This window comes from Oncorhynchus keta, chromosome 7, assembly GCF_023373465.1.
Source record: "Oncorhynchus keta strain PuntledgeMale-10-30-2019 chromosome 7, Oket_V2, whole genome shotgun sequence".
Lineage (NCBI taxonomy): Eukaryota > Metazoa > Chordata > Actinopteri > Salmoniformes > Salmonidae > Oncorhynchus > Oncorhynchus keta.
The window spans coordinates 2,701,018-2,727,471 of record NC_068427.1 but is presented as its reverse complement, the minus strand read 5'-3'; the positions used below and the strand labels follow the sequence as shown (position 1 = coordinate 2,727,471).

Genomic DNA, 26,454 nt, shown 5'->3' with positions numbered 1-26,454 from the left:
GTGAAGTAAACGCTCTCGCTTCGCCTCTTCCTCTCTGACCTAATGTCGCAGGCGAAAAATGGACAGTGATGTCATATGAAATATTAGTTCTATGGAAGGAGTTGGCCAAATTAAATAGTGCCCACATTTAAGGCACTATTTGTATCCATTTATCCCAAGTTTGAAACATATATATATATATATCATATACACACACATACTACCTACTACCGGTCAAAAGTTTTAGAACCAACTCATTCAAGGGTTTTTCTTTATTAGTAATTTTCTACATTGTATAATAATAGTGAAGACATCAAAACTATGAAATAACACATGGAATCATGTAGTAACCAAAAACGCTTTAAACAAGTAAAAACATTTTATATTAGAGATTCTTCAAATAGCCACCCTTCCCCTTGGTGACAGCTTTCTTTGCACACTCTTGAGATTCTCTCAACCAGCTTCCTGAGGTAGTCACTTCTTAAAAGTTCATTTGGGGACTTTATATAATTCTTAATGCATTCGAGCCAATTGGTTGTGTTGTGACAAGGTAGGGGTGGTATACAGAAGATTGCCCAATTTGATAAAAGACCACATCTATATTATATCAAGAACAGCTCAAATAAGGGCTGAGGGAAGCTGAGGGTTGGGATGTGGAATTGGAGACAAGTGGGAGTGGAGTTGCTGGTCGGAGGGGCAGTGTTGTTACAGCTACTTCCTGTTTTCCTGAGGCTGATGTCGTGCAGGTGTTTGTACACATGCATATACACACTCTCATTCAAATGCGCACACACACACACGTAGATAACGCCATACATGCACTCAAACATATTCAGTTGGCCTAGCTGTTATGATTTGTTGCCCTTGATGTCTTTAGTTTATTGCATTGGCTTTTATTTTATTTTTCCTCAGATGGTTGAGGGGCAGCTGTTGGGGAACTGGGGTGTGGGGGGGATTAAAAACTTTTGAGAGAGAGAGAATATATAAAACTTGTATTTTCCCTTTTTTGGTGTGGGGGGGGGATTTAGTCTATACATTTCAACTTCACTCAAATGTTTAGGAGAACAACGTGTGACAGTTGTCCCTTGTCTACCCTCCCCATTGAACAGAAGGAAGAATCTCAGGCTCTAAAAGCAGAGCTGACAAACAAAGCCTAGTTTGGACCACAGATTGCGATGCTGCCTGAGACAAGTGGGAACAACTGGTCTTGCATGGATGTCTGAACAGTAGTAAACTACGAAGAGACATGTTTGACTTTTGTACTTTTTCTACAGCGGATAGTATGTGACTTCTGGCAGATAGAAAGTTGGCCTCAAATATCCCCCATGTCTCTCCTGGTCTTGGCTTTGAGAGTCATTTTGCTCCTGAGGGCCATCAAGATTTTAGCAGGTGGGTGGGGATATTCTCGTAGGGTGAGCAGGAAGGATGGTCTTCTGTTTCCTGCTTCTCTACCACTCTCCATCTCCATTCAATCCAAGTTTAATCCAGCAGCTTCGAGTGCTCTATCCTGGTGATGGTCCAGTCTGGCAACACCCCCTTAGTAAACTCCCTTTGGAATCTGCCAACAGCCATGATAGATAAAGAGTTGTTAAAACAGGAAGTCTATACATTAAACACTTGAGTCATTTGAGAGTCATGCAAAGGTGGTTAATGCAGGTAGTTGATCCTAGGGAACAGATATAGGATCTCAGTGGGCTCATCCCTGAGAAACTGTTTGCAGACTTTGTAAATGCAAGCCCAATTCTGATCTTTTGCACAATTATTGGCAAAAGATCTGATCTGTTTGGTCGAAACACCAATTAGTGGCAAAAATATCAGAATGGGTTGCCTGTGTAAACACAGCCTCAGTGTTCTCTCTTTGTCAGATTAAGTAGGAATGCTTTATCACAGCTACCTCCAACTGTAGACAATTAAATCAACTGTGACATTGTACTTCAGCAAAAACAAAATACAAAAGAAAACTCACTCATAGTTGGCTGTGAGCAGTCTCTTTGTCTCCGGCTCACCCTCACCACCTATGGCCACCTGAAAGATACGTGTTCCCTCCAATGATTCCTCAGGCAACCGGGCACTTGTCAGATACCAGTATCTCATCAGAATACTGACAAACTTCTGCCCTGAAAGAGGAGAGAAATGTTTTTAGAACAATGACAAAACAACTATTTGACCAAGAAGGAGAGTGACAGAGAGCTGCATCAGATGACCTGGCCTCCACAATCAACCGACCTCAACACAATTGACATGGTTAGAGATGAGTTGGACTGCAGAGTGAAGGAAAAGCAGCCAACAAGTGCTCAGCATATATGGGAACTCCTTCAAGACTGTTGGAAAAGCATTACAGGTGAAGCTGGTTGAGAGAATGCCAAGAGTGTGCAAAGCTGTCATCAAGGCAAAGGGTGGCTATTTGAAAAATCTCAAATATAAAATATACTTGGATTTGTTTAACACTTTTTTGGTTACTACATGATTCCATGTGTGTTATTTCATAGTTTTGATGTCCTCACTATTATCCTACAAAGTAGAAAATAGTTTTAAAAAATAAAGAAAAACCCTTGAATGAGTAGGTGTGGCCAAGCTTTTGACTGGTACTGTTCATGAAGATATGCATTCTCTGAGAACCACCAGTGTTAGTGAAATGCATAACAGTCATCTGCCATGATTAGATTGCTTTCTGCCCATTTCAGCCAATATGCTCTTGTCTCAGCATAAATGTTGCTTTTGTTAGTAAGTGTTAGTTCTGTTCCGGAGTTCTAAATTGAGCAGCTGCTGAAAAATTAGCTCCTGTATATATTGAGATTTAAATGGTTTTTTAGAGGGAAGTACATCGAAAAAATCAAGAGAAAACTGCAAGACTCAATAGAAGACAAAACAAGGAACAAACCAAAAAAGACAGGCTTTTGAAAAAGTAACTATTTTTCATAAAATTGTACAGTTATCTTAGCTAGCTGAATTGCTAGCAGAATTGTTTACTTGTTGCCAAGCAGTTGCTAGGGACTCTCCTGGAAGAAGCTAGCTAGCTTACAAAGAATAACAACAAAAATATCTAGTTAACAGAAGAAAGGAAGACAAAATAAGGACAAAAGGACAGAAGAAAAAGGAAAAGAAAGAGGACAACAAAGTGAAACAGTCAGCACTTCTATTGCAACTTCGTATTTCGTCGTCCTAACGTAGTCTACACTGCTATCTGCCCAGCAGCTAGCCAGCTAGCAAACGTCCACCGTCTACCGAATAGCAGCACTGTAGAAACTATTACACTCAACTGAACGACTTGATTAGTGTAGTGTTAGCTAGCTACATAGTTGTCTTTGCTGTCTTCGTATCCAAGATAATTGTGTAGTTTAGAGCGTGTAGTCTTAGAGTGATTATCTTAATTTACCGAGGTTAGCTAGCCAGCTATTTGTCGTCCTTAACGTAGGAGACACTGCTAGCTAGCCAACAGCTAGCCAACGTCTACTGAATAGAACTTCCGCACTCAACAACCCGGTCGCATTCCGCTCGCTCCACAGGTAGTATCACATTTTCATTTCATTTCATTACAGCACAACGGTTTGATTTGTTTGATCGTAGCTAGCTACATAGCTAGCTACATAGCCGTCTGTGTATCAAAGATAATTGTGTAGTCTAGAGCGATTTTCTAGGTTAGCTAGCCAGCTATTGTCGTTCTTTTAACGCAACGTAACGTAATCAACACTGCTAGCTAGCCAGCTAGCCCCCGAATAGCAGCACTGTAGAAACTATTACACTCAACGGAACGACTTGATTAGTGTAGTGTCAACAACGCAGCCACTGCCAGCTAGCCTACAAAGTCAACAACGCAGCCACTGCCAGCTAGCCTACTTCAGCAGTACTGTATCATTTTAATCATTTTAGTCAATAAGATTCTTGCTACGTAAGCTTAACTTTCTGAACATTCGAGACGTGTAGTCCACTTGTCATTCCAATCTCCTTGCATTAGCGTAGCCTCTTCTGTAGCCTGTCAAAATGTGTCTGTCTATCCCTGTTCTCTCCTCTCTGCACAGACCATACAAACACTCCACACCGCGTGGCCACCCTAATCTGGTGGTCCCAGCGCGCACGACTCCACGTGGAGTTCCAGGTCTCCGGTAGCCTCTGGAACTGCCGATCTGCGGCCAACAAGGCAGAGTTCATCTCAGCCTATGCCTCCCTCCAGTCCCTCGACTTCTTGGCACTGACGGAAACATGGATCACCACAGATAACACTGCTACTCCTACTGCTCTCTTCGTCCGCCCACGTGTTCTCGCACACCCCGAGAGCTTCTGGTCAGCGGGGTGGTGGCACCGGGATCCTCATCTCTCCCAAGTGGTCATTCTCTCTTTCTCCCCTTACCCATCTGTCTATCGCCTCCTTTGAATTTCATGCTGTCACAGTTACCAGCCCTTTCAAGCTTAACATCCTTATCATTTATCGCCCTCCAGGTCCCCTCGGAGAGTTCATCAATGAGCTTGATGCCTTGATAAGCTCCTTTCCTGAGGACGGCTCACCTCTCACAGTTGTGGGCGACTTTAACGTCTCCCCACGTCTACCTTTGACTCATTCCTCTCTGCCTCCTTCTTTCCACTCCTCTCCTCTTTTGACCTCACCCTCTCACCTTCCCCCTACTCACAAGGCAGGCAATACGCTCGACCTCATCTTTACTAGATGCTGTTCTTCCACTAACCTCATTGCAACTCCCTCCAAGTCTCCGACCACTACCTTGTATCCTTTTCCCTCTCGCTCTCATCCAACACTTCCCACACTGCCCCTACTCGGATGGTATCGCGCCGTCCCAACCTTCGCTCTCTCTCCCCGCTCGCTCTCTCTCCCCGCTACGCTCTCCTCTTCCATCCTATCATCCCTTCCCTCTGCTCAAACCTTCTCCAACCTATCTCCTGATTCTGCCTCCTCAACCCTCCTCTCCTCCCTTTCTGCATCCTTTGACTCTCTATGTCCCCTATCCTCCAGGCCGGCTCGGTCCTCCCCTCCCGCTCCGTGGCTCGACGACTCATTGCGAGCTCACAGAACAGGGCTCCGGGCAGCCGAGCGGAAATGGAGGAAAACTCGCCTCCCTGCGGACCTGGCATCCTTTCACTCCCTCCTCTCTACATTTTCCTCCTCTGTCTCTGCTGCTAAAGCCACTTTCTACCACTCTAAATTCCAAGCATCTGCCTCTAACCCTAGGAAGCTCTTTGCCACCTTCTCCTCCCTCCTGAATCCCCCCCCCTCCCTCTCTGCAGATGACTTCGTCAACCATTTTGAAAAGAAGGTCGACGACATCCGATCCTCGTTTGCTAAGTCAAACGACACCGCTGGTTCTGCTCACACTGCCCTACCCTGTGCTCTGACCTCTTTCCCCTCTCTCTCCAGATGAAATCTGCGTCTTGTGACGGCCGGCCGCCCAACAACCTGCCCGCTTGACCCTATCCCCTCCTCTCTTCTCCAGACCATTTCCGGAGACCTTCTCCCTTACCTCACCTCGCTCATCAACTCATCCCTGACCGCTGGCTACGTCCCTTCCGTCTTCAAGAGAGCGAGAGTTGCACCCCTTCTGAAAAACCTACACTCGATCCCTCCGATGTCATCAACTACAGACCAGTATCCCTTCTTTCTTTTCTCTCCAAAACTCTTGAACGTGCCGTCCTTGGCCAGCTCTCCCGCTATCTCTCTCAGAATGACCTTCTTGATCCAAATCAGTCAGGTTTCAAGACTAGTCATTCAACTGAGACTGCTCTTCTCTGTATCACGGAGGCGCTCCGCACTGCTAAAGCTAACTCTCTCTCCTCTGCTCTCATCCTTCTAGACCTATCGGCTGCCTTCGATACTGTGAACCATCAGATCCTCCTCTCCACCCTCTCCGAGTTGGGCATCTCCGGCGCGGCCCATGCTTGGATTGCGTCCTACCTGACAGGTCGCTCCTACCAGGTGGCGTGGCGAGAATCTGTCTCCTCACAACGCGCTCTCACCACTGGTGTCCCCAGGGCTCTGTTCTAGGCCCTCTCCTATTCTCGCTATACACCAAGTCACTTGGCTCTGTCATATCCTCACATGGTCTCTCCTATCATTGCTATGCAGACGACACACAATTAATCTTCTCCTTTCCCCCTTCTGATGACCAGGTGGCAAATCGCATCTCTGCATGTCTGGCAGACATATCAGTGTGGATGACGGATCACCACCTCAAGCTGAACCTCGGCAAGACGGAGCTGCTCTTCCTCCCGGGAAGGACTGCCCGTTCCATGATCTCGCCATCACGGTTGACAACTCCATTGTGTCCTCCTCCCAGAGCGCTAAGAACCTTGGCGTGATCCTGGACAACACCCTGTCGTTCTCAACTAACATCAAGGCGGTGGCCCGTTCCTGTAGGTTCATGCTCTACAACATCCGCAGAGTACGACCCTGCCTCACACAGGAAGCAGCGCAGGTCCTAATCCAGGCACTTGTCATCTCCCGTCTGGATTACTGCAACTCGCTGTTGGCTGGGCTCCTGCCTGTGCCATTAAACCCCTACAACTCATCCAGAACGCCGCAGCCCGTCTGGTGTTCAACCTTCCCAAGTTCTCTCACGTCACCCCGCTCCTCCGCTCTCTCCACTGGCTTCCAGTTGAAGCTCGCATCCGCTACAAGACCATGGTGCTTGCCTACGGAGCTGTGAGGGGAACGGCACCTCAGTACCTCCAGGCTCTGATCAGGCCCTACACCCAAACAAGGGCACTGCGTTCATCCACCTCTGGCCTGCTCGCCTCCCTACCACTGAGGAAGTACAGTTCCCGCTCAGCCCAGTCAAAACTGTTCACTGCTCTGGCCCCCAATGGTGGAACAAACTCCCCACGACAGCGGAGTCAATCACCACCTTCCGGAGACACCTGAAACCCCACCTCTTTAAGGAATACCTAGGATAGGATAAAGTAATCCTTCTCACCCCCCTTAAAAGATATAGATGCACTATTGTAAAGTGGCTGTTCCACTGGATGTCATAAGGTGAATGCACCAATTTGTAAGTCGCTCTGGATAAGAGCGTCTGCTAAATGACTTAAATGTAAATGTAAATGTTAGTATTTTCTGTATTATGCTGGTTATTAAAGTTTAAACAAGGATGTGTTCTTAAGGCCTCATAAGCCTGGTTATTAGTTGGGTCACAGTCAACAGTTACTAAATTAAGTCATTATTAGTATAATCATTGCATGTTCAGCCTAGGAGAGCCTGTAGTGTGTGTGCGCCAGCCTGTGTGTGTGTCTTGGCCATCTGATCTTGATCCGTGTGTGTTTGTGTTTGTGTGTGAGAAAGAGCAATTCTTCTTCATTAGCTTAGTTACATTCCCCAACAGTATCACTCTGTATGCAGTAGTGACTATGATATTATTTAAGACAAATGTAAAAGACATGAAAAACACAATATCTGACACGTTTCAGGAAACTAGTCGTATATAGCGCGTCACTACTCCACGCGGTTTGGCATTTGAAAGTAAAAATGTATATTTTTTTAATCAAAATTATTTTTTTGGGCAGAAATGGGAACTTTCATGTGCCTTAATAACAAACTTGTATGCCATCTTTAAATACAAATAAAATAGTTCAATTACGAGCCCAGTTTGTTTAATAACTGAAAAAAAAAACAATGTCAACCATTGAATCCCTCACACACATGGAGAAGCGTTCAACCATCTATACAGGAAAGAGAGTCAAGCTAGCTACATTTTCAAATATTATACGTTTCTAATTTTGTCAAAGTCGTTTTCATTGCAAAAATGTTGATTTTATTTGATATGGTGCGTCTTTACCAGAGACGGTAATGTGAAGAAGAACATGACCTGCACCAAAGTCAAATTTGGATATAACGTTAGGCCAACGAGACATGTGTACAAGTAAAAACATTATCTGGTAGAATGCCCTGCTTTTATTTCATCACACTGACAACTATAAGCCATTTCCTGTAATTACTTCGCCATTGTCTTGTAAAATAAGGATCTTGTTTGTTTATGGTCCTGTAATAATGAATACAAATGAGCTAAAGTTAAGATGACAGCAAAATGATAAGGTCATTATTTGAACTGGCTAGCTAGCTAACAAGCTAGAATCGAATCAAAACATTGTTTAGAAAGTTGCTTTTAGTTGCCTGGTTTGCTAGATATAGATATTTGCTAATATTGCCTGCTAACATGAATTTATTTTAACAAAATATGCCGGTTTAAAAATATATACTTGTGCATTGATTTTAAGAAAGGCATTGATGTTTATGGTTAGGTACATTGGTGCAACGATAGTGCTTTTTTCACAAATGAGCTTTTGTTAAATAATCACTTGTTTGGAGAAGTAGGCTGTGATTCGATGATAATGCGGTGCCTGTTATTTTGATTATATGCAACGCAGGACAAGCTAGTTAAACTAGTAATATCATCAAGCCTGTGTAGTTAGCGCCTCCATAGGTTGAAGAGGTTGTCATTATTGGATAAAAAGACGTGCCCGTTTTAAGCGCAATATTTTCTCACGAAAAGATGCGACTATGCATGGAATTGACAGCCTTGGAAAGACAAAACTCTAACGTTTCCAAAACTGCAAAGATATTATCTGTGAGTGCCCCAGAACTAATGCTACAGGCGAAACCAAGATGAAACTTCAAACAGGAAATGAACAGGATTTTTGACGCTGTGTTTACTAACGTCTCTTTATATAGCTGTGAATATGCTGTGAACGAGCTTATGCACTCTGCCGTTCATCCAAGATATCTGCAGCATTGTGGCGTATTTGTAGGCATATCATTGGAAGATTGGCCATAAGAGACCACATTTGCCATGGGGCCGTCCGGTGGCCTTTGTCTAAATTGGTGCGTAATTCCCAGTGGCATTCATTTTACCTTGCGATACAGAAGGATACTTCCAGGAACGATACATCATTGAAGAGATGTGAAAAACACCTTGAGGATTGGTTCTAAAAAACGTTTGCCATGTTTCAGTCGATATTATGGAGTTAATTTGGAAAAAAGTTTGGCGTTTGGGTAACTGAATTTGTTTTTTTTTTGGTAGCCAAATGTGACGCACCAAACGGACCAATTTCTCCTGCACAAAAAATATTTCAGGAAAACCTGAACATTTGCTATCTAACTGAGAGTCTCCTCATTGAAAACATCCGAAGTTCTTCAAAGGTAAATGATTTATTGAATGTTTTTGCTGGTTTTTGTGAAAATGTTGCCTGCTAATGCTAACGCAAAATGCTAAATGCTAGTTTGCTATGGTAGAGAAGCATATTTTTGAAAATCTGAGATGACAGTGTTGTTAACAAAAGGCTAAGCGTGAGAGCTAGCATATTGATTTCATTTCATTTGCGATTTTCATGAATAGTTAACGTTGTGTTATGGTATTGAGCTTGAGGCTATGATTACGCTACCGGATCCGGCATGGCTCGACGCAAGAAGTTAACTAGTGATTATGTTAAGATTTTTTTATAATATAAAAGTTTAATGCTAGCTAGCAACTTACCTTGGCTCCTTGCCGAACTCACGTAACAGGTGGTCAGCCTACCACGCAGTCTCTTCGTGGATTGCAATGTAATCTGCGTCCAGAAATGCAGATGACCTATTGTTATGAAAATTTTAACTTGGCCGTGCCGATTAATCGGTCGACCTCTAGTACGGGACTATAAAAGTTTGGGAATAACCAGTTTAGGACATGGCCTCACATGTGAATCATCAAATAGATGGGTGGGACTAAGGCTTAAGAGGGTGTGAACGATGCTCAATGGGTGTAGACAAAGAGCTCTCCAGTATGTGTACCAAAACAATTCAGGGGCCATTTTCTCAAAAGTGGGGTTACAAGTTGATCAACTTTCAAAGCAGAATTACTTTCTCCATTTTGCATCAACTGTAGTGTATGATATCCCATGTTCTAGCTCTGAGTCTCTACTTTGATTACATGTCAAATATATATATTATTTTTTTATCTATTTTTTTCTACATAACAAAAATCTATTAAAAAAATTAGCAGGACAGTCACATATAAGAACAACAAAAAAATACACTAACATAATCTGGCTCTTACCATCATCATCATAATAGATGCCAACATCCCCTGGTGTTGTGTACACCAAGTCTTCCAGATCTGCAGAAAGCGCTTGCAGGTGACTTGGAGGGAGCAGAGCACATTTCTCTTCCAGTTTCGCAATCAGCTGTGTGGGAGAAAATTGAAGGAGGAAATATGATTAAGGGCCGAATGTCTGCAGAGAATGCTGTTGAAATTACCAGGTATCATATCAATGCTACACAGAAATTGTTTTAGCAAAAATGTCTGAGTATATCATACTCACGTCTTTAGCAACCAGACCTTCAAGCGACTCAAATTGACTCCCTGACAATAGTCTTGAAACATGGGAGAATGCCTGCAACAACACACGGCGGGGACGACGACAGTCACTTATTTAACCAGAACTGAACTGTGCACAAAACTGGGATTTGCAGTAACGCCCACCTTGTCTAGCTGGATGGTTTCTATGCCATAAATACTTAAAGAAATAAAGTATTTCTGGTCTAGCTAGCTTCCACTTGCTAAAGACCACTCATTCCACGGATTGTAACCGACCTACCTGTTTCGATCCCTCTGTAAATTCTTCGATGTTGAATTCCTTGTCTAAATAAACCCGAATCAAAAAGTAGTATAATCGGTTTCGGAACCATATTAAAGGGTTGGGGATGCCGAGCACAACCACCTTCTGGTTTTGTTTACCTCCACCTCGATCAGAGCTGTAAGGTCGAACGGTGGACACAACACCACCGGACAAAGTAGGAACCAGGCGGGTGGTCTTATTGGTCCGGGGAAGCACAACGTGCTCGGGTTTCAAGAAACGACTCAGTACTGAAGGCAGTCTGCTACAGTTGCAACCTCTTAACATGGGCAGCGCCATCTTTATTTTCTCCTAACCCTTCGTTCCAAACGCTTAAAAAGACACACCCTATTCCCTCAGCCCTCAAATTAAGTGGACACTTCTGATGACGTTTCATGACGTCTGACGAGTATACACTTGCAGGGCGAGGGAGGAATGATTTTGATTATTTTTTAAATGGACCATCCTTGCCCGTAAATCCATCACTCGTTCATCCCGCGATGATTGTGTTTTCAGCCACCGGTGACTTGTGGGTGCTTTATATGCGCCACATTCAATTATGAGTGGATGTTTACTTATATGAAATATATAATTATTAATATACGCCTACAGTATGATAGCTATCAAAATTAGCTAACTTACGTTAGCTTGCCAAGCTGGAACTTCTGAAGAAGGGAAATGTTTTATTTCTACATTTACCAAAATATAACAAAAAATAAACAAACAAATATATTTTTTATGTAGTAGGAAAATGTCTAACTTATTTGCATTCGTTTTTACTTACGTGGACTTCTCCATTGATGTTGTTTTATGGGGAGTTTCAGGACCGGAGTGAACATAATTGTACATTCTCAAAGCCAACTATAAACGAGGGCTGAGGGGCTTAGGTTGCAAACTTCCCTTGCTTGGGTAATCATTTGGACCACCCACCCAGATGGCGACTGGGATTCCCCAAGAGCATCATTGTTTTATTTATTACAACTGCGACCTGGCCAAGATAAAGCAAAGCAGTTCACAAAAACAATAACGCAGACTTACACATGGGTTAAACAAAAGTAGAGTCAATAACACAATATAAAAAAAATATATACAGTGTGCGCAAATGTAGTAAGATTAAGGAGGTAAGGCTATAAAATAGGCCATAGTGGCGAAATAATTACAATGTAACATTAACACTGGAGTGATAGATATGCAGATGATGATGTGCGAATCGGGGGATACTGGGGTGCAAAAGAGCAAAAATAACAACATGGGGATGAGGTAGTTGGGGGGGCTATTTACAGATGGGCTGTGTACAGGTGCAGTGATCGGTAAACTGCTCTGACAGCTGATGCTTAAAGCTAGTGAGGGAGATATACAGTGGGGCAAAAAACGTATTTAGTCAGCCACCAATTGTGCACCATAATTTGCAAATAAATTCATAAAAAATCCTACAAATGTGATTTTCTGGAATTTTTTTCTCATTTTGTCTGTCATAGTTGAAGTGTACCTATGATGAAAATTACAGGCCTCTCATCTTTTTTAAGTGGGAGAACTTGCACAATTGGTGGCTGACTAAATACTTTTTTGCCCCACTGTAGTTCTCCAGCTTCAGTGATTTTTGCAATTTATTCCAGTCATTGGCAACAGAGAACTGGAAGGAAAGGTGGCCAAACGAGTTGTTGGCTTTGGGGGTGACCAGTGTTGCTATGGTGACCAGTGAGCTGAGATAAGGCGGGGCTTTATAGATGACCTGAAGCCAGTGGGTTTGGCGACGAATATGAAGCGAGGGCCATCCATGAGAGCATACAGGTCGCAATGGTGGGTAGTATATGGGGCTTTGGTGACAAAACAGATGGCATTGTGATAGACTACATCCAATTTGCTGAGTAGAGTGTTGGAGGCTATTTTGTAAATTACATCACCGAAGTCAAGGATCAGTAGGATAGTCAGTTTTATGAGTGTATATTTAGCAGCATGAGTGAAGGAGACTGTTGCGAAATAGGAAGCCAATTCTAGATTTAATTTAGGATTGGAGATGCTTAATGTGAGTCTGGAAGGAGAGTTTACAGTCTAACCAGACACCTAGGTATTTGTAGTTGTCCACATATTCAAAGTCAGAACCGTCCAGAGTAGTGATGCTAGTCGGGCAGGCAGGTGCGGGCAGCAATCGGTTGAAGAGCATGCATTTAGTTTTACTAGCATTTAAGTGCAGTTGGAGGCCACGGAAGGAGTGTTGTATGGCATTGAAGCTCGTTCGGAGGTTAATTAACAGTGTCCAAAGAAGGGCCAGAAGTATACAGAAGGGTGTCGTCTGCGTAGAGGTGGATCAGAGAATCACCAGCAGCAAGAGCGACATCATTGATATATACAGAGAAGAGTCAGCCTGAGAATTGAACCCTGTGGAACCCCCATAGAGGTCCGGACAACAGGCCCTCCGATTTGACACACTGAACTGAGAAGTAGTTGGTGAACCAGGCAAGGCAGTCATTAGAGACACCAAGGCTATTGAGTCTGCCGATAAAAATGCTGTGATTGACAGAGTCGAAAGCCTTGGCCAGGTCGATGAAGATGGCTGCACAGTACTATATTGTATTGATAGCGGTTATGATATCGTTTAGGACCTTGAGCGTGGCTGAGGTACAACCCATGACCAGATCGGAAACCAGATTGCATAGGGGAGAATGAAAGGTGGGATTCAAAATGATTGGTGTTCTGTTTACTTGGCTTTTGAAGACTTTAGAAAGGCAGGGCAGGATAGATATGAGTCTGTAACAGTTTGGGTCTAAAGTATCTCCCCCTTTGCAGAGGGGGGGCAGCTTTCCAATCTTTAGGAATCTCAGACGATTTGAAAGAGGTTGAGAAGGCTAGTAATAGGGGTTGCAACAATTACTGCGGATAATTTTAGAGAGGGTCCAGATTGTCTAGCCCAATTGATTTGAAGGGGTTCAGATTTTGCAGCTCTTTTAGAATATCAGCTATCTGGATTTGTGTGAAGGAGAAGCAGGGGGGGCTTGGGCAAGTTGCTGCGGTGGGTGCAGAGCTGTGGGGTAGGGGTAAAGGTGAAAAGCATGGCCAGCCGTAGAAAAGTGCTTATTGAAATTCTCAATTATCGGTGGTGACAGTGTTTTCTAGCCTGAGTGCAGTGGGTAGCTGGGAGGAGGTGCTCTTTTTCTCCATGGACTTTACAGTGTCCCAAAACGTTTTGCAATTTGTGCTACACGATGCAAATTTCTGTTTGAAAAAGCTAGCCTTTGCTTTCCTAACTGACTGTGTATAATGGTTCCTAACTTCCCTGAAAAGTTGCATATTGCGGGGGCTTATTCGATGCTAATGCAGTACGCCACATGACGGTTTTGTGCTGATCAATGGCAGTCAAGTCTGGAGTGAACCAAGGGCTATATCTGTTCTTAGTTCTACATTTTTTGAACGGGGCATGCTTATTTAACATGGTGAGGAAGGCGAGGGTAAGTGGACCAGGGTGTGTCTTTTAAGTGTTTGGACCTCAACCTGAATCTCTGCTATTCACTCTGCATCATCCGACAGCGAACAAGGGTACGCATTACTTGGGTTCCTACTTTATAAAAGCTCTGACACATAACATTCAAAAGTATGAGCTAATGCCATTTAATTCATACTTTACTTAACAATGTACTTGTAGATTCTTATGACTGACGGTGAGTATAGATGACTAGTGAAGCTTGACTTTAATTAAATACAAACTTGTCAACTTCATTTCTCCCCCGCACCTGCTGTCTCGACGTCAGAACGCTCAGCTATGAAAAAACAACTGACATTTACTCCTGAGGGGCCGACCTTTTTCACCCTCTATAACCCTCTTTAACCTTAGCCTGCCTTCCCACCTTTGGGCTCCCGAGTGGCACAGCGGTCTAAGGCACTGCATCTCAGTGCTAGCGGTGTCACTACAGACCCTGGTTCAACTACTGTTGAGCAAATTAGACTCGTTGGAGCAGTCTGTCATAGCTGGTGTAATTCTCCTGTCTTATCTGGTGTCCTGATCTTAGGTATGCTCCCTCTAATTCTCCCATCTCGCTCCCCTCCAGGAGGACGTGAGCCCTAGGACCATGCTTCGGGACTACCTGCCCTGACGACTCCTGTCTGTCCACGTCCCCAGTCCAAACGGTTGTGCTGCTGATCCAGTTTCTACTTTTCTGCCCTGACCAGTTCACCGGTCGTGCTACCTTGTCCCGGACCTGCTGTTTCGACCCGCTCTCTCTCCCCCGCACCTGCTGTCTTGACGTCGGAACGCTCGGCTATGAAAAGACATCTGACATTTACTCCTGAGGTGCTGACCTTTTTCACCCTCTATAACCCTAGCTTGCCTCTGGGGTTTTAGGCTTGGTTTCTGTATAAGCACTTTGTGACATCTATTCATTGTAAAAGGGCTTTATAAACACATTTGATTACATCAAAAATTAGTTTTATTTATTTTTCACCCTCTATAACCCTAGCTTGCCTCTGGGGTTTTAGGCTTGGTTTCTGTATAAGCACTTTGTGACATCTATTCATTGTAAAAGGGCTTTATAAACACATTTGATTACATCAAACATTAGTTTTATAAATAAATACATGTGATTGATTGATTTACACTTACTGCAGTATTTGACATAAGCTTTGAAAAAGCACCCACGATTTCCATTGATGGGCGGGGGTCCCTGGGCAAGAAAAGGTTGAAGACCCCTGCAATAGACCGATAACCATACCACCTGCCTCCCCATCAAGACCGGAACTACTTTCAGACTGCATGACAACCCTGTATTACTATGTGCTTGTCACTGGTAGTATACATGCACAATACTATATACTATACTAAACAAAAATATAAATGCAACGTGTAAACTGTTGGTCCCATGTTTCATGAGCTGAAATAGAAAGATCACAGAAATGTTCCATACACACAGAAAAGCTTATTTCTCAAAATTGTTGTGCACAAATAGGTTTACATTGCAGTTAGTGCAAATTTCTCCTTTGCCAAGATAATCCATCCACCTGACAGGTGTGCCATATAAAGAATGTGATTAAACAGCACTATCATTACACAGCTGCAACTTGTGCTGGGGACAATAAAAGGCCACTCTAAAGTGTGCAGTTTTGTCACACAACACAATGCCACAGATGCCTCAAGTTTTGAGGGAGCGTGCAATTTGAATGCTGACTTCAGGAATGTTCACCAGAGCTGTTGCCAGGGAATTGAATGCTAATTTAAATGTGAATTTGGCAGTATGTCCAACCGTCCTCACAACCGCAGACCACGTGTAACCATGCAAGCCCGAGACCTCCACATCCGGCATCTTTACCTGCGGGATCATCTGAGACCAGCCACCTGGACAGCTGATTAAACGGAGGAGTATTTCTGTCTGTAATAAAACTATTTGGTGGGTAAAACCTCATTCTGATTTGCTGGGCCTGGCTCCTCAATGGATGGGCCAGGCTCCCAAGTGGGTGGGCCTATGCCCTCCCAGGCCGACCCATGGTTGCGCCCCTGCCCAGTCATGTGAAATCCATAGATTAGGGCCTAATGAATTTATTTAAATGTACTGATTTTCTTATATGAACTCAGTAAAATCGTCATAATTGTTTCATGTTGCTTTTATATCTTTATGCGGATCCTCTTGAGTGACCCAGCGGTCTAAGGCACTGCATCGCAGTGTTAGAGGCGTCACTACAGCCCACAACCGCCTAAGATGCTGGAGGAAACAGATACAAAAGTATCTATATCCACAGTAAAACGAGTCTTATATCGACATAACCTGAAAGGCCCCTCAGCAAAGAAGAAGCCACCGCTCCAAAGCCGCCATAAAAAGGCCAGACTACGGTTTGCAAGTGCACATGGGGACAAAGATCGTATTTTTGGGAGAAATGTCTTCTGGTCTGATGAAACAAAAACAGAACTGTTTGGCCATAATGACCATCGTTATGTTTGGAGGAAAAAGTGGGAGGCATGCAAGCCAAAGAACACCATCCCAACCGGGAAGCACGGGGGTGGCAGCATCATGTTGTGAGGGTGCTTTGCTGCAGGAGGGACTGGTGCACTTCACAAAATAGATGGCATCATGACAAAGGAAAAGTATGTGGATATACTGAAGAAACATCAAGACATCAGTCAGGAAGTTAAAGCTTGGTCGCAAATGGTTCTTCCAAATGGACAATGACCTCAAGCATACTTACAAAGTTGTGGAGAAAATACAACAAAGTCAAGGTATTGGAGTGGCCATCACAAAGCCCTAACCTCCATCGCATAAAAAACGTTACAAAGTAGCGAGGCACAGACTCAGATACATTTAGATTTCTGGGAACAGTCTCATATCTTTGGTGCCATACACCTTCATCAACAAGCTGGCAAAACTAGCCATCATATGGCCATTCAGAAAAGCTTGTGCTAGGCTGCTGGGTGGAGCAAATTTGCTCAGCTGATCAAGCATGGTTTGCAGTAGTAGCCATAGCTACAGAGTGGAGTGATTTTCAGAATTATTTATCTATTGTGTGTGTCATTGAAGCAAGGATTACATGACCAAATAACAAAACTACTGAGAGTCTTATTTGTTTCATGTAGATGTGTTTATAAGGGTACAAACACGATAAATTGGCGACAATTTGCAACGTCAGAATGCACTGTCTATTATAGGGAGAGGGATGTGTGTGTCAAGTGAAAAAGCACAGAATGACTTTGCATGAAAGTTAGCTAATGAATGTGAAAACCTTTACCTGGATAAACATTTCTGGATATATTGGAACATTTGCCGCTTTTGATAGCAGCTGTATTGACGATTGGACAACTTATACTGAACAAAAATATAAACGCAACATGTCAAGTTTTGTTCGCATGTATCATGAGCTGAAATAAAATATCCTAGAAATGTTCCATACGCACAAAAGCTTATTTCTCTTACATTTGTGCAGAATTGTGTTTACATCCCTGTTAGTGAGCATTGTATCCTTTGTCAAGATAAGAGATATGCTTACTTAAGTCATTCAAGTTCAACATAGCTAGCCAGCTAGCAAGCGATCCCCATTTTTTGCTAGCTAACCAAATGACACCAGCATCTCTAGCTGTAGCCACTGAAAAAAAGATTGGGAAAAGCTGGTCATTCACACACTCCTCCAATGACATGACATCCTCCCAGCAGCTAGCTAGCTAATGTTGGGCTCCATGGTTTTAGCTTGCTAAATAAATAGCTAGCTACATAAATACGCAAGCCCAGGGGTGTCAAACTCAATCAGCGCACGGACCATATTGAAAAAACACATTGAATTCGCAGGCCAGACATAGCCTATTTATATATACAAAAAAAAAAAACATGTAACTGCGACCCAAACTAGCAATTGTTTTATTTGAAAAAATATGTCCCTTTAATGTCCACTTATGTACATAGGATACTGTATATAGCATTTTCCCTTTCTAGTTTGATTGTATTGACATTCCCAGCCTTAGAGTCATCCATTTTTGTTCAAAATAGTCATTGAAACTGAAAATGCATCCCGAACGGTTGTGGCAGTAAACGATGTACCAGGCCAGCTGTGATTTACAATCTCATAGCAATATATTTTGATTACCAAAAAATGTATTGGTGAATTATATGAACTGCATCCATCTATTCTGCCAACAATGCCCAACTCTACATCATGGAATTTTGAGTCAAATAGTTGGTTTTGAAGCATAAAATGGGGATTCAATATTTTTGACTGATATTATTGTCTTTCATTTATGCAAAGTAGTTAAAACACTGTCAGTTCCACTTTTATAGGATGATCCCTTATAGGATACTTCAAAGTTACTCAATCTCTCTGTTCTGTGGTGTCCTTCCATCTATCCTCGTGGTCAGGGGATGTACAACCTGCTGGTCCAGGTGACGGGGAGGAAGCGTGTGATGCTCTACAGCCCCCAGGATACATTGCACCTCAAACTGACGGGTAAGACCCCTGGAGGGAGATTGTATCTCCTTGCGTCAGGAAAATGGTATAATACTTCCACAGTAACGAAAGCAAATGTTCTACATGTACATACCCATCTATTTACTTTCACATCTAACTTAGTATCAGGTGACAAATCTGAGGGTCTGGCCGTAGACTGTTCAGACCTGGGGTGGTTCCCAGAGTTTGTGAAGGCTTGGTGGTACTCGTGTACTAGAACCTGGTTTTTCCAATCGCTGGTATGGGCAGGCTGGATGATGAAATTAAGGGCTCTATTCAAATCTGTAAATCTGAAGAGTTACAGACTCTGCACTAGAAATGTAAAGGTCCTTTCCGATTGAGCTGACATATGCGGTGTTTACCGTGAATGCGGTCTACACTAAAGTGGGAACATTGCAATCACTCTGTAAAGCTGAACTTCTGCTATGCGGATTGAATAGAGCCCTAAATTCTGATTTACACACAAGTCAAACAAACTGAATTAAATTTGTCCACAACACTAAATAGTATGGAATTTACTGTAATTACCAGAATATACACTGTAAACAGAAGTGTACAGTTATTGTACATGAGTTACATCAGTTCAATATTGTCCCCGTTTCTCCCTCAGACCTGTGATTTCATAACACCATGGCGTTAGTTTGGCATGGGTGTCAACATCTTCTGGTGTCACCTGCCTGCAGAAGGTTACAACAAGAATGACCCCTATGGTCAGAACAAGGGTGTAGAGAAAATGTTGCAGTTTTACAGCTAATTTCCTGCAATGATTTGATTTAAACACTCAACTGCCAGTACAGCATGGTTGGACATTTTATTGCACAGCGATTACAATTCCTTGAGTCTTCTTAAACATTTTAAAGCTTTGTAAACAGTGAAGCAGCGTCTCCCCAGAGTGTGTTTGAGGGTTATCCTATTAACATTCGCCCTTATTTGTGTAGTCTTCTTCATCACCATAAGCATCATCAGCAGCAGCATGTCTCAACAAGCAAGAGTATGTGAGGTGGCCTTTTTACATTATTGCTTGAGACAAACGTCAGTGAGGCTCTACCTGATTGGAGGGGGAGGGGGGTACGCAGGCTGTCATTGACTGCTTTGAGGCTCACTCATAGCGGTGGCTGTAATAGACAGGTCCTAAACAGCCTGCCCAAAAGAATGAACCAAACACCTGGGTCATATTCATTAGGGCACCTGCACACTGTAGCAAAACATTTCAAACCAATGGCAACAGAACTAAAATAAGCGTATCTTATTGGACAATTCTAGGTAGTCCCTCCTTGTTTGAGCTTTTCTTCAATTTGGTGCCTAATAAACATGATCTGGGTACATTCAAAGACACATCAGTCTTTCAATTCTATTATTTTGTCCCCCCCAAAAAACTAATCAAAAAACAAATAAATCTGAAGTAGAAAGCGGGTGAAATCACAGGTGAAGTTAAATACTGTACATTCTGTTTGTGTGACAATGATTATATCAATTGTGGTAAGAAAGAAGGTGTAGCTTGGGAAGGTGGGATGCATACACAACCTCCTGTGTCCTCTTGACAACACAAGCTTTTGGACTTAAAAGGGCAACTACCACTTTTCAACCTCATTATATCCATATGGGAAAACAATGTTTTTCTATGACCTGTGGTCCTAAAATAACATTTCAGTGTGACATTACAGGGTAGTATTAAAAATAAAAAAATGGATTTTCAAAACCTCCAATGAGTTTCTAACTGAAGGTTGGGTGTTTTCTGGGTAGAAATTTTAACTTTATATACAGTTGAAGTCAGAAGTTTACATACACTTAGGTTGGAGTCATTAAAAATAGTTTTTCAACCACTCCACAAATTTCTTGTTAACAAACTATAGTTTTGGCAAGTAGGTTAGGACATCTACTTTGTGCATGACACAAGTAATTTTTACAACAATTGTTTACAGACAGATTATTTCACTGTATCGCAATTCCAGTAGGTCAGAAGTTTACATACAGTAAGTTGACTGTGCCTTTAAACAGCGTGGAAAATTCCAGAAAATGATGTCATGGCTTTAGAAGCTTCTGATAGGCTAACTGACATCATTTAAGTCAATTGGAGGTGTACCAAGGCCTACCTTGAAACTCAGTGCCTCTGCTTGACATCATGGGAAAATCAAAAGAAATCAGCCAAGACCTCAGAAAAAAATTGTAGCCCTCCCCAAGTCTGGTTCATCCTTGGAAGAAATGTCCAAACACCTGAAGGTACCACGTTCATCTGTACAAACAATAGTACGCAAGTATAAACACCATGGGACCACACAGCTGTCATACCGCTCAGGAAGGAGACACGTTCTGTCTCCTAGAGATGAACGTACTTTGGTGCGAAAAGTGCAAATCAATCCCAGAACAGCAGCGAAGGACTTTGTGAAGATGCTGGAGGAAACCGGTACAAAAGTATCTATATCCACAGTAAAATGAGTCCTATATCGACATAACCTGAAAGGCCGCTCAGCAAGGAAGAAGGCACTGCTCCAAAACCGCCATAAAAAAGCCAGACTACGTTTGCAACTGCACATGGAGACAAAGATTGTACTTTTTGGAGAAATGTCCTCTGGTCTGATGAAACAAAAAACAGAATTGTTGGCCATAATGACCATCGTTATGTTTGGAGGAAAAAGGGGGAGGCTTGCAAGCTGAAAAACACCATCCCAACCGTGAAGCACGGGGTTGGCAGCATCATGTTGTGGGGGGGCTTTGCTGCAGGAGGGACTGGTGCATTTCACAAAATAGATGGCAATCATGACGAAGGAAAATTATGTGGATATACTGAAGCAACATCTCAAGACATCAGTCAGAAAGTTAAAGCTTGGTCGCAAATGGGTCTTCCAAATGGACAATGACCCCAAGCATACTTCCAAAGTTGTGGCAAAATGGCTTAAGGACAACAAAGTCAAGGTATTGGAGTGGCCATCACAAAGCCCTGACCTCAATCCCATAGAAAATGTGTGGGTAGAACTGAAAAAGCGTGTGCGAGAAAATTCACCCAACTTATTGTGGGAAGCTTGTGGAAGGTTACCCAAAACGTTTGACCCAAGTTACACAATTTAAAGGCTTTGCTACCAAATACTAATTGAGTGTATGTAAACTTCGACCCACTGGTAATGTGATGAAATAAATAAAAGCTGAAATCTCTACTATTATTCTGACTTTTCACATTCTTAAAATAAAATGGTAAAACAGACCTAAAACAGGAATTGTGAAAAACAGAGTTTAAATGTATTTGGCTAAGGTGTCTGTAAAGTTCTGACTTCAACTGTATATGTTTTTTTGTACAAATGCGCCGTTGACACTGGTAATGTGCTGGAGATCATGAAAACGAGGTTGAAAAGTGGTGGAGTTGCCCTTTAAGAGACAACAGGTAAACACAAAAAGAGACAAACATACACACCCAACCATGGTAAAATGTGCTCATAATTTGGCTTTTAGGACACAGATAAGAGAAATGCAGGGTATAAGAGGGAAAAAAAATGTAAATACACACAAAAAAAATGCTCTCACATCCACAGCACACCATGTTAACCCAGTTCAGTTCAGTCCACTGAGACTTTGGGCCATGTCCTCTCTGTTTAGTAAAGGTGAACATAGGGGTTTGAGTGAGGAGGCGGATGGTTCCGGACAGAGGGACATTCAGTGTTATTCTGTACACAGGGGATGGGATAGCAAAATTATGTAGCCCAAGTAGCCAGTCGCGGTCCAAAGAACACTGTCGAGTCCCAAGTCGCCCCTAGTCGCACTGTATTTCCCCAAATTCTCTGGTGCAGAGTAGCGCCTTCCCCCAGAAAATAAAGACATACAGACTTACTCTTCCCCGACAATTAGTGCTTGGTAAGGGCTTTCTGGGTGTCATATATACACCTATGAAGAATTCTCATCATTGGAAAAACAAACAAAAACAAAGACATTAAAAATATGGCACATTGCGCGTGTTTGTGTTCTGTGCGCTAGCGATTAGGAGAACTGAAGTTACTTAAAGTTTTTTTTTCATAAGGTTGCAAAGCAGATGGAGAGGCAAACCCAATGCAAGGCAGGACACTCCCAACGTGGGCAGCCATTGGTGGACGGACAGGATAGGTACGGAGTTATGCTGCCAGGTCATCATTAGGGAGTCGTTGCCGTGGAGCGATTGGCCTTCATCTTGTCCAACCGTTTAGAGAGGTGGCTGTTGTTCGACTCAAGTTCATCTATCTTGTCCAGCGCTGACCGCAACTGCCATCAAGGAACAGAAAGAACTATCATTAGATTTTATTCAGAGATTCATTCAAAATCAACAATGAATCAAAAACAAAAATTGTGTACATTATAACCCAATTGTGCACTTGTTCACTCCCCCTAAGATTTGAAAGGATTAGGTCATTCCTTTTAAATCCATGCAGGGACGTTTATTAGTGCACACTTCGGGTAAAGGAGGGAGAAACTATTCCATTCTACTCCACATGACCATGTAATTCTATCCATTTCAGAAGCAATGTTCTGAACAGTGCAGACCCCTGACATCTGGTCTCTGCTTAGGAGCTTGATTTAAGCCACATAACTGACAGCTGGGGGCCATACTTCTCTCTGCAGCTTGCGTTTCTCGGCCTTCAACTCGTCCTCCACTTTCTCTGAGTTCTCCGACGCACCCTTGTAGCGGGTCACCTGACCCTCTAGCCTAGTAACCTGCAGATTGGTGATTGGATAGAGTACATGAGAATCTCAGCCTATAACGAGTCAAATTAGCAGTACTTGGACCTGTGATAATTATCTCTTTCCAATCAACTAGGTTAATGACAGTACACTTACATTCTGTTCCAAAGCTGTCACTTCCTGCTCCGATTTGACAAGTTTGAACTTTAGGTCACTAAGTTGCCTGCTGGCATCTCCTGCAAATGTGGGAAAAAAGAAAACAAAGTCTGATGTGCCAATGCAGTAGATACTGAATATGAATCCTATTAAAATAACATGGTTAGGACTAAACATACATTTTTTATCTTGAGTTATTCATTTCAGTCATAACACGTTACAGTGTCTGTGAATCTTACTCTGCAGGTCTTGTATGTGTGGGTCTGTGCCGTTCTCCAGAACCTCGCCCTCCGGGCTGGAATCCTCCTCAATCTCGTTCCTCGGTTTCTTCTGCTCTACTTGGGCCTTCAGTTTCTTCACCTATAGGGAGGACCACATTCAGGACAGTTAAAACCTATTCAAATTGTAGCTGTATAAAAACAACAACAAACATACAGGTAACTGCCAAAATAAAGGAAGCACCAACATTAATTGTCTTAATAGGGCGTTGGGCCAGAACAGCTTTATTGCACCTTGGCATAGATTCTACAAGTGTCTGGAACTCTATTGGAGGGTTGCGACACTAATCTTCCATGAGAAAATACACATTTGGTGTTTTTTGATGGCGGTAGGATTGTTGTGGGAAGCTTGTGGAAGGCTACCTGAAACGTTTGACCCAAGTTAAACAATTTAAAGACACTACCACCAAATACTAATTGAGTGTATGTATGTATGTATGTATGTAAACTTCTGACACACTGAGAATGTGATGAAATAAATAAAAGCTGAAATAAATCATTATCTGTACTATTATTCTGACATTTCACATTCTTAAAATAAAGTGGTGATCCTAACTGACCTAAGACAGGGATTTTTTACGAGGATTAAATGTCAGGAATTGTGAAAAACTGAGTTTAAATGCATTTGGCTAAGGTGTATGTAAACTTCCGACTTCAACTGTAAACCATGCAGGAAAATGCACCCCATAACAGAGCCAGGCTGCCCCCAGGTGGTAAGGGTAGGCAAAAACACATCTGCCACGCTGATCCTCAAAACAGGGGCCCCTCAGGGGTGCGTGCTTAGTCCCCTCCCGTACTCCCTGTTCACCCACGACTGCGTGGCCAAACATGACTCCAACACCATCAAGGTTGCTGACGACACAGCAGTGTTAGGCCTGATCACCGACAACGATGACACAGCCTATAGGGAGGTGGTCAGAGACCTGGCAGTGTGGTGCCAGGACAAAAACCTCTCCTTCAAAGTGAGCAAGACAAAGGAGATGATCGTGGACTACAGGAAAAGGAGGGCCAAACACGCTCCCGGTCACATCAAGTGGGTCGAGAGTTTCAAGTTCCTTGGTGTCCACATCACCAACTAACTATCATGGTCTAAACACATGAAGAAAGTCACGAAGAGGGCACAACAACGCCTTTTTCCCCTCAGGAGACTGAAAAGATTTATCATTTTTATTTTTTCACCTTTATTTAACCAGGTAGGCTAGTTGAGAACAAGTTCTCATTTACAACTGCGACCTGGCCAAGATAAAGCACAGCAGTTCAACACATACAACATGGTCCTTCTGTAGCACAGTTGGTAGAGCATGGCGCTTGTAACGCCAGGGTAGTGGGTTCGATTCCCAGGACCACCCATACGTAGAATGTATGCACACATGACTGTAAGTCGCTTTGGATAAAAGCGTCTGCTAAATGGCATATATATTATTATTATTAGAATAAACAAAACATACAGTCAATAATACAGTAGAAAAAGAAAAGTCTGTATACAGTGAGTGCAAATGAGGTAAGGGAGGTAAGGCAATAAATAGGCCAGGGTGGCAAAGTAATTACAATATATCAATTAAACACTGGAATGGTAGATTTGCAGAAGATGAATGTGCAAGTAGAGATACTGGGGTGCAAAGGAGCAAGATAAATAAATAAATACAGTATTGGGGTAAAGTAGTTGGATAGGCTGTTTACATATGGGCTATGTACAGGTGCAGTGATCTGTGAGCTGCTCTGACAGCTGGTGCTTAAAGCTAGTGAGGGAGATATAAGTCTCCAGCTTCAGAGATTTTTGCAGTTCGTTCCAGTCATTGGCAGCAGAGAACTGGAAGGAAAGGGGGCCAAAGGACGAATTGGCTTTGGGGGTGACCAGTGCGATATACCTGCTGGAGCGTGTGCTACGGGTGGGTGCTGCTATAGTGACCAGTGAGCTGAGATAAGGCGGGGCTTTACCTAGCAGAGACTTGTAGATGACCTGGAGCCAGTGGGTTTGGCGACGAGTATGAAGCGATGGCCAGCCAACGAGAGCATACAGGTCGCAGTGGTGGGTAATATATAGGGCTTTGGTGACAAAACGGATGGCACTGTGATAGACTGCATCAAATTTGTTGAGTAGAGTTTGAGGCTATTTTAGAAGACTCCAGTCACCTAATTCATAGACTGTTTTCTCTGCTACCGCACGACAAGCGGTACCGGAGCGCTAAGTCTTGGTCCAAAAGGCTCCTTAACAGCTTCTACCCCCAAGCCATTAGACTGCTGAACAATTAATCAAAATGGCCACCTGGACTATTTGCATTTACCCCCCCCCCCCACTGTTTTTACACTGCTGCTACTCACTGTTTATTGTCTATGCAAAGTCACTTTACCCCTACCTACACATACAAATTACCTTGACTAATCTGTACTCCTGCACACTGACACAGTACTGGTACACCCTGTATATAGCCGCATTGTTATTTTATTGTGTTACTTTAAACAAAACAAATGTAACTTGTTTATTTAGTAAATATTTTATTTACTCTATTTTCTTAACTGCATTGTTGGCCATGGGAATGTAAAGTAAGCATTTCACGGTAAAGTCTACTACACCTGTTGTATTCAGCATATGTGACAAATACAATTTTATTTTATTTGCCTGTTTATTTGCCTGTTTCCTCTATGGCCAATTCAGTTGAAGAGTTCAGCTAGCGTAATGGGTGACAGACTATGGATAGATGGATGTCCTTACTCACCTGTCCTATCAAGTTCTCCCGCTCGTCAACCAGCTTCCTCAAGCGGATCTCTGAAAGAAAAAAAGTATTGAGCTGATCTGCTTAGTATTAAACATTTCACAGAACTTGTCACCATTATCTGTATAACTTTGAGTAAGCATCTATAACCCAATCAATACACACTTTCATTATGTTCATGCAAGAAC

General features: G+C 42.8%; 2 protein-coding genes across 2 annotated transcripts in view; both read right to left on the bottom strand.

Moving 5' to 3' along the window:
• Positions 1-216: 216 nt before the first annotated feature.
• LOC118385873 (m-AAA protease-interacting protein 1, mitochondrial-like) lies at positions 217-11,047 on the bottom strand. The gene is made up of 5 exons (XM_035773067.2): positions 10,549-11,047; positions 10,273-10,344; positions 10,008-10,134; positions 1,946-2,096; positions 217-1,537 (listed from the first exon to the last, which is right to left on the bottom strand). Exons 1-5 carry the CDS (start codon positions 10,864-10,866, stop codon positions 1,459-1,461), a joined length of 747 nt encoding a protein of 248 aa, XP_035628960.1. The 5' UTR covers positions 10,867-11,047; the 3' UTR covers positions 217-1,458.
• An 8,222-nt stretch (positions 11,048-19,269) lies between these two features.
• Positions 19,270-26,454, bottom strand: part of LOC118385871 (leucine-rich repeat flightless-interacting protein 2-like) — an 86,897-nt gene continuing 79,712 nt past the window's right edge. The window contains exons 24-28 of the mRNA XM_035773066.2: positions 26,270-26,319; positions 23,514-23,634; positions 23,275-23,354; positions 23,047-23,151; positions 19,270-22,701 (exon numbers count right to left, since the gene is read on the bottom strand). Coding sequence (XP_035628959.1) covers positions 22,594-22,701; positions 23,047-23,151; positions 23,275-23,354; positions 23,514-23,634; positions 26,270-26,319 — 464 coding nt within the window. The 3' untranslated portion in view covers positions 19,270-22,593. The remainder of the gene's footprint in view (positions 22,702-23,046; positions 23,152-23,274; positions 23,355-23,513; positions 23,635-26,269; positions 26,320-26,454) is intronic.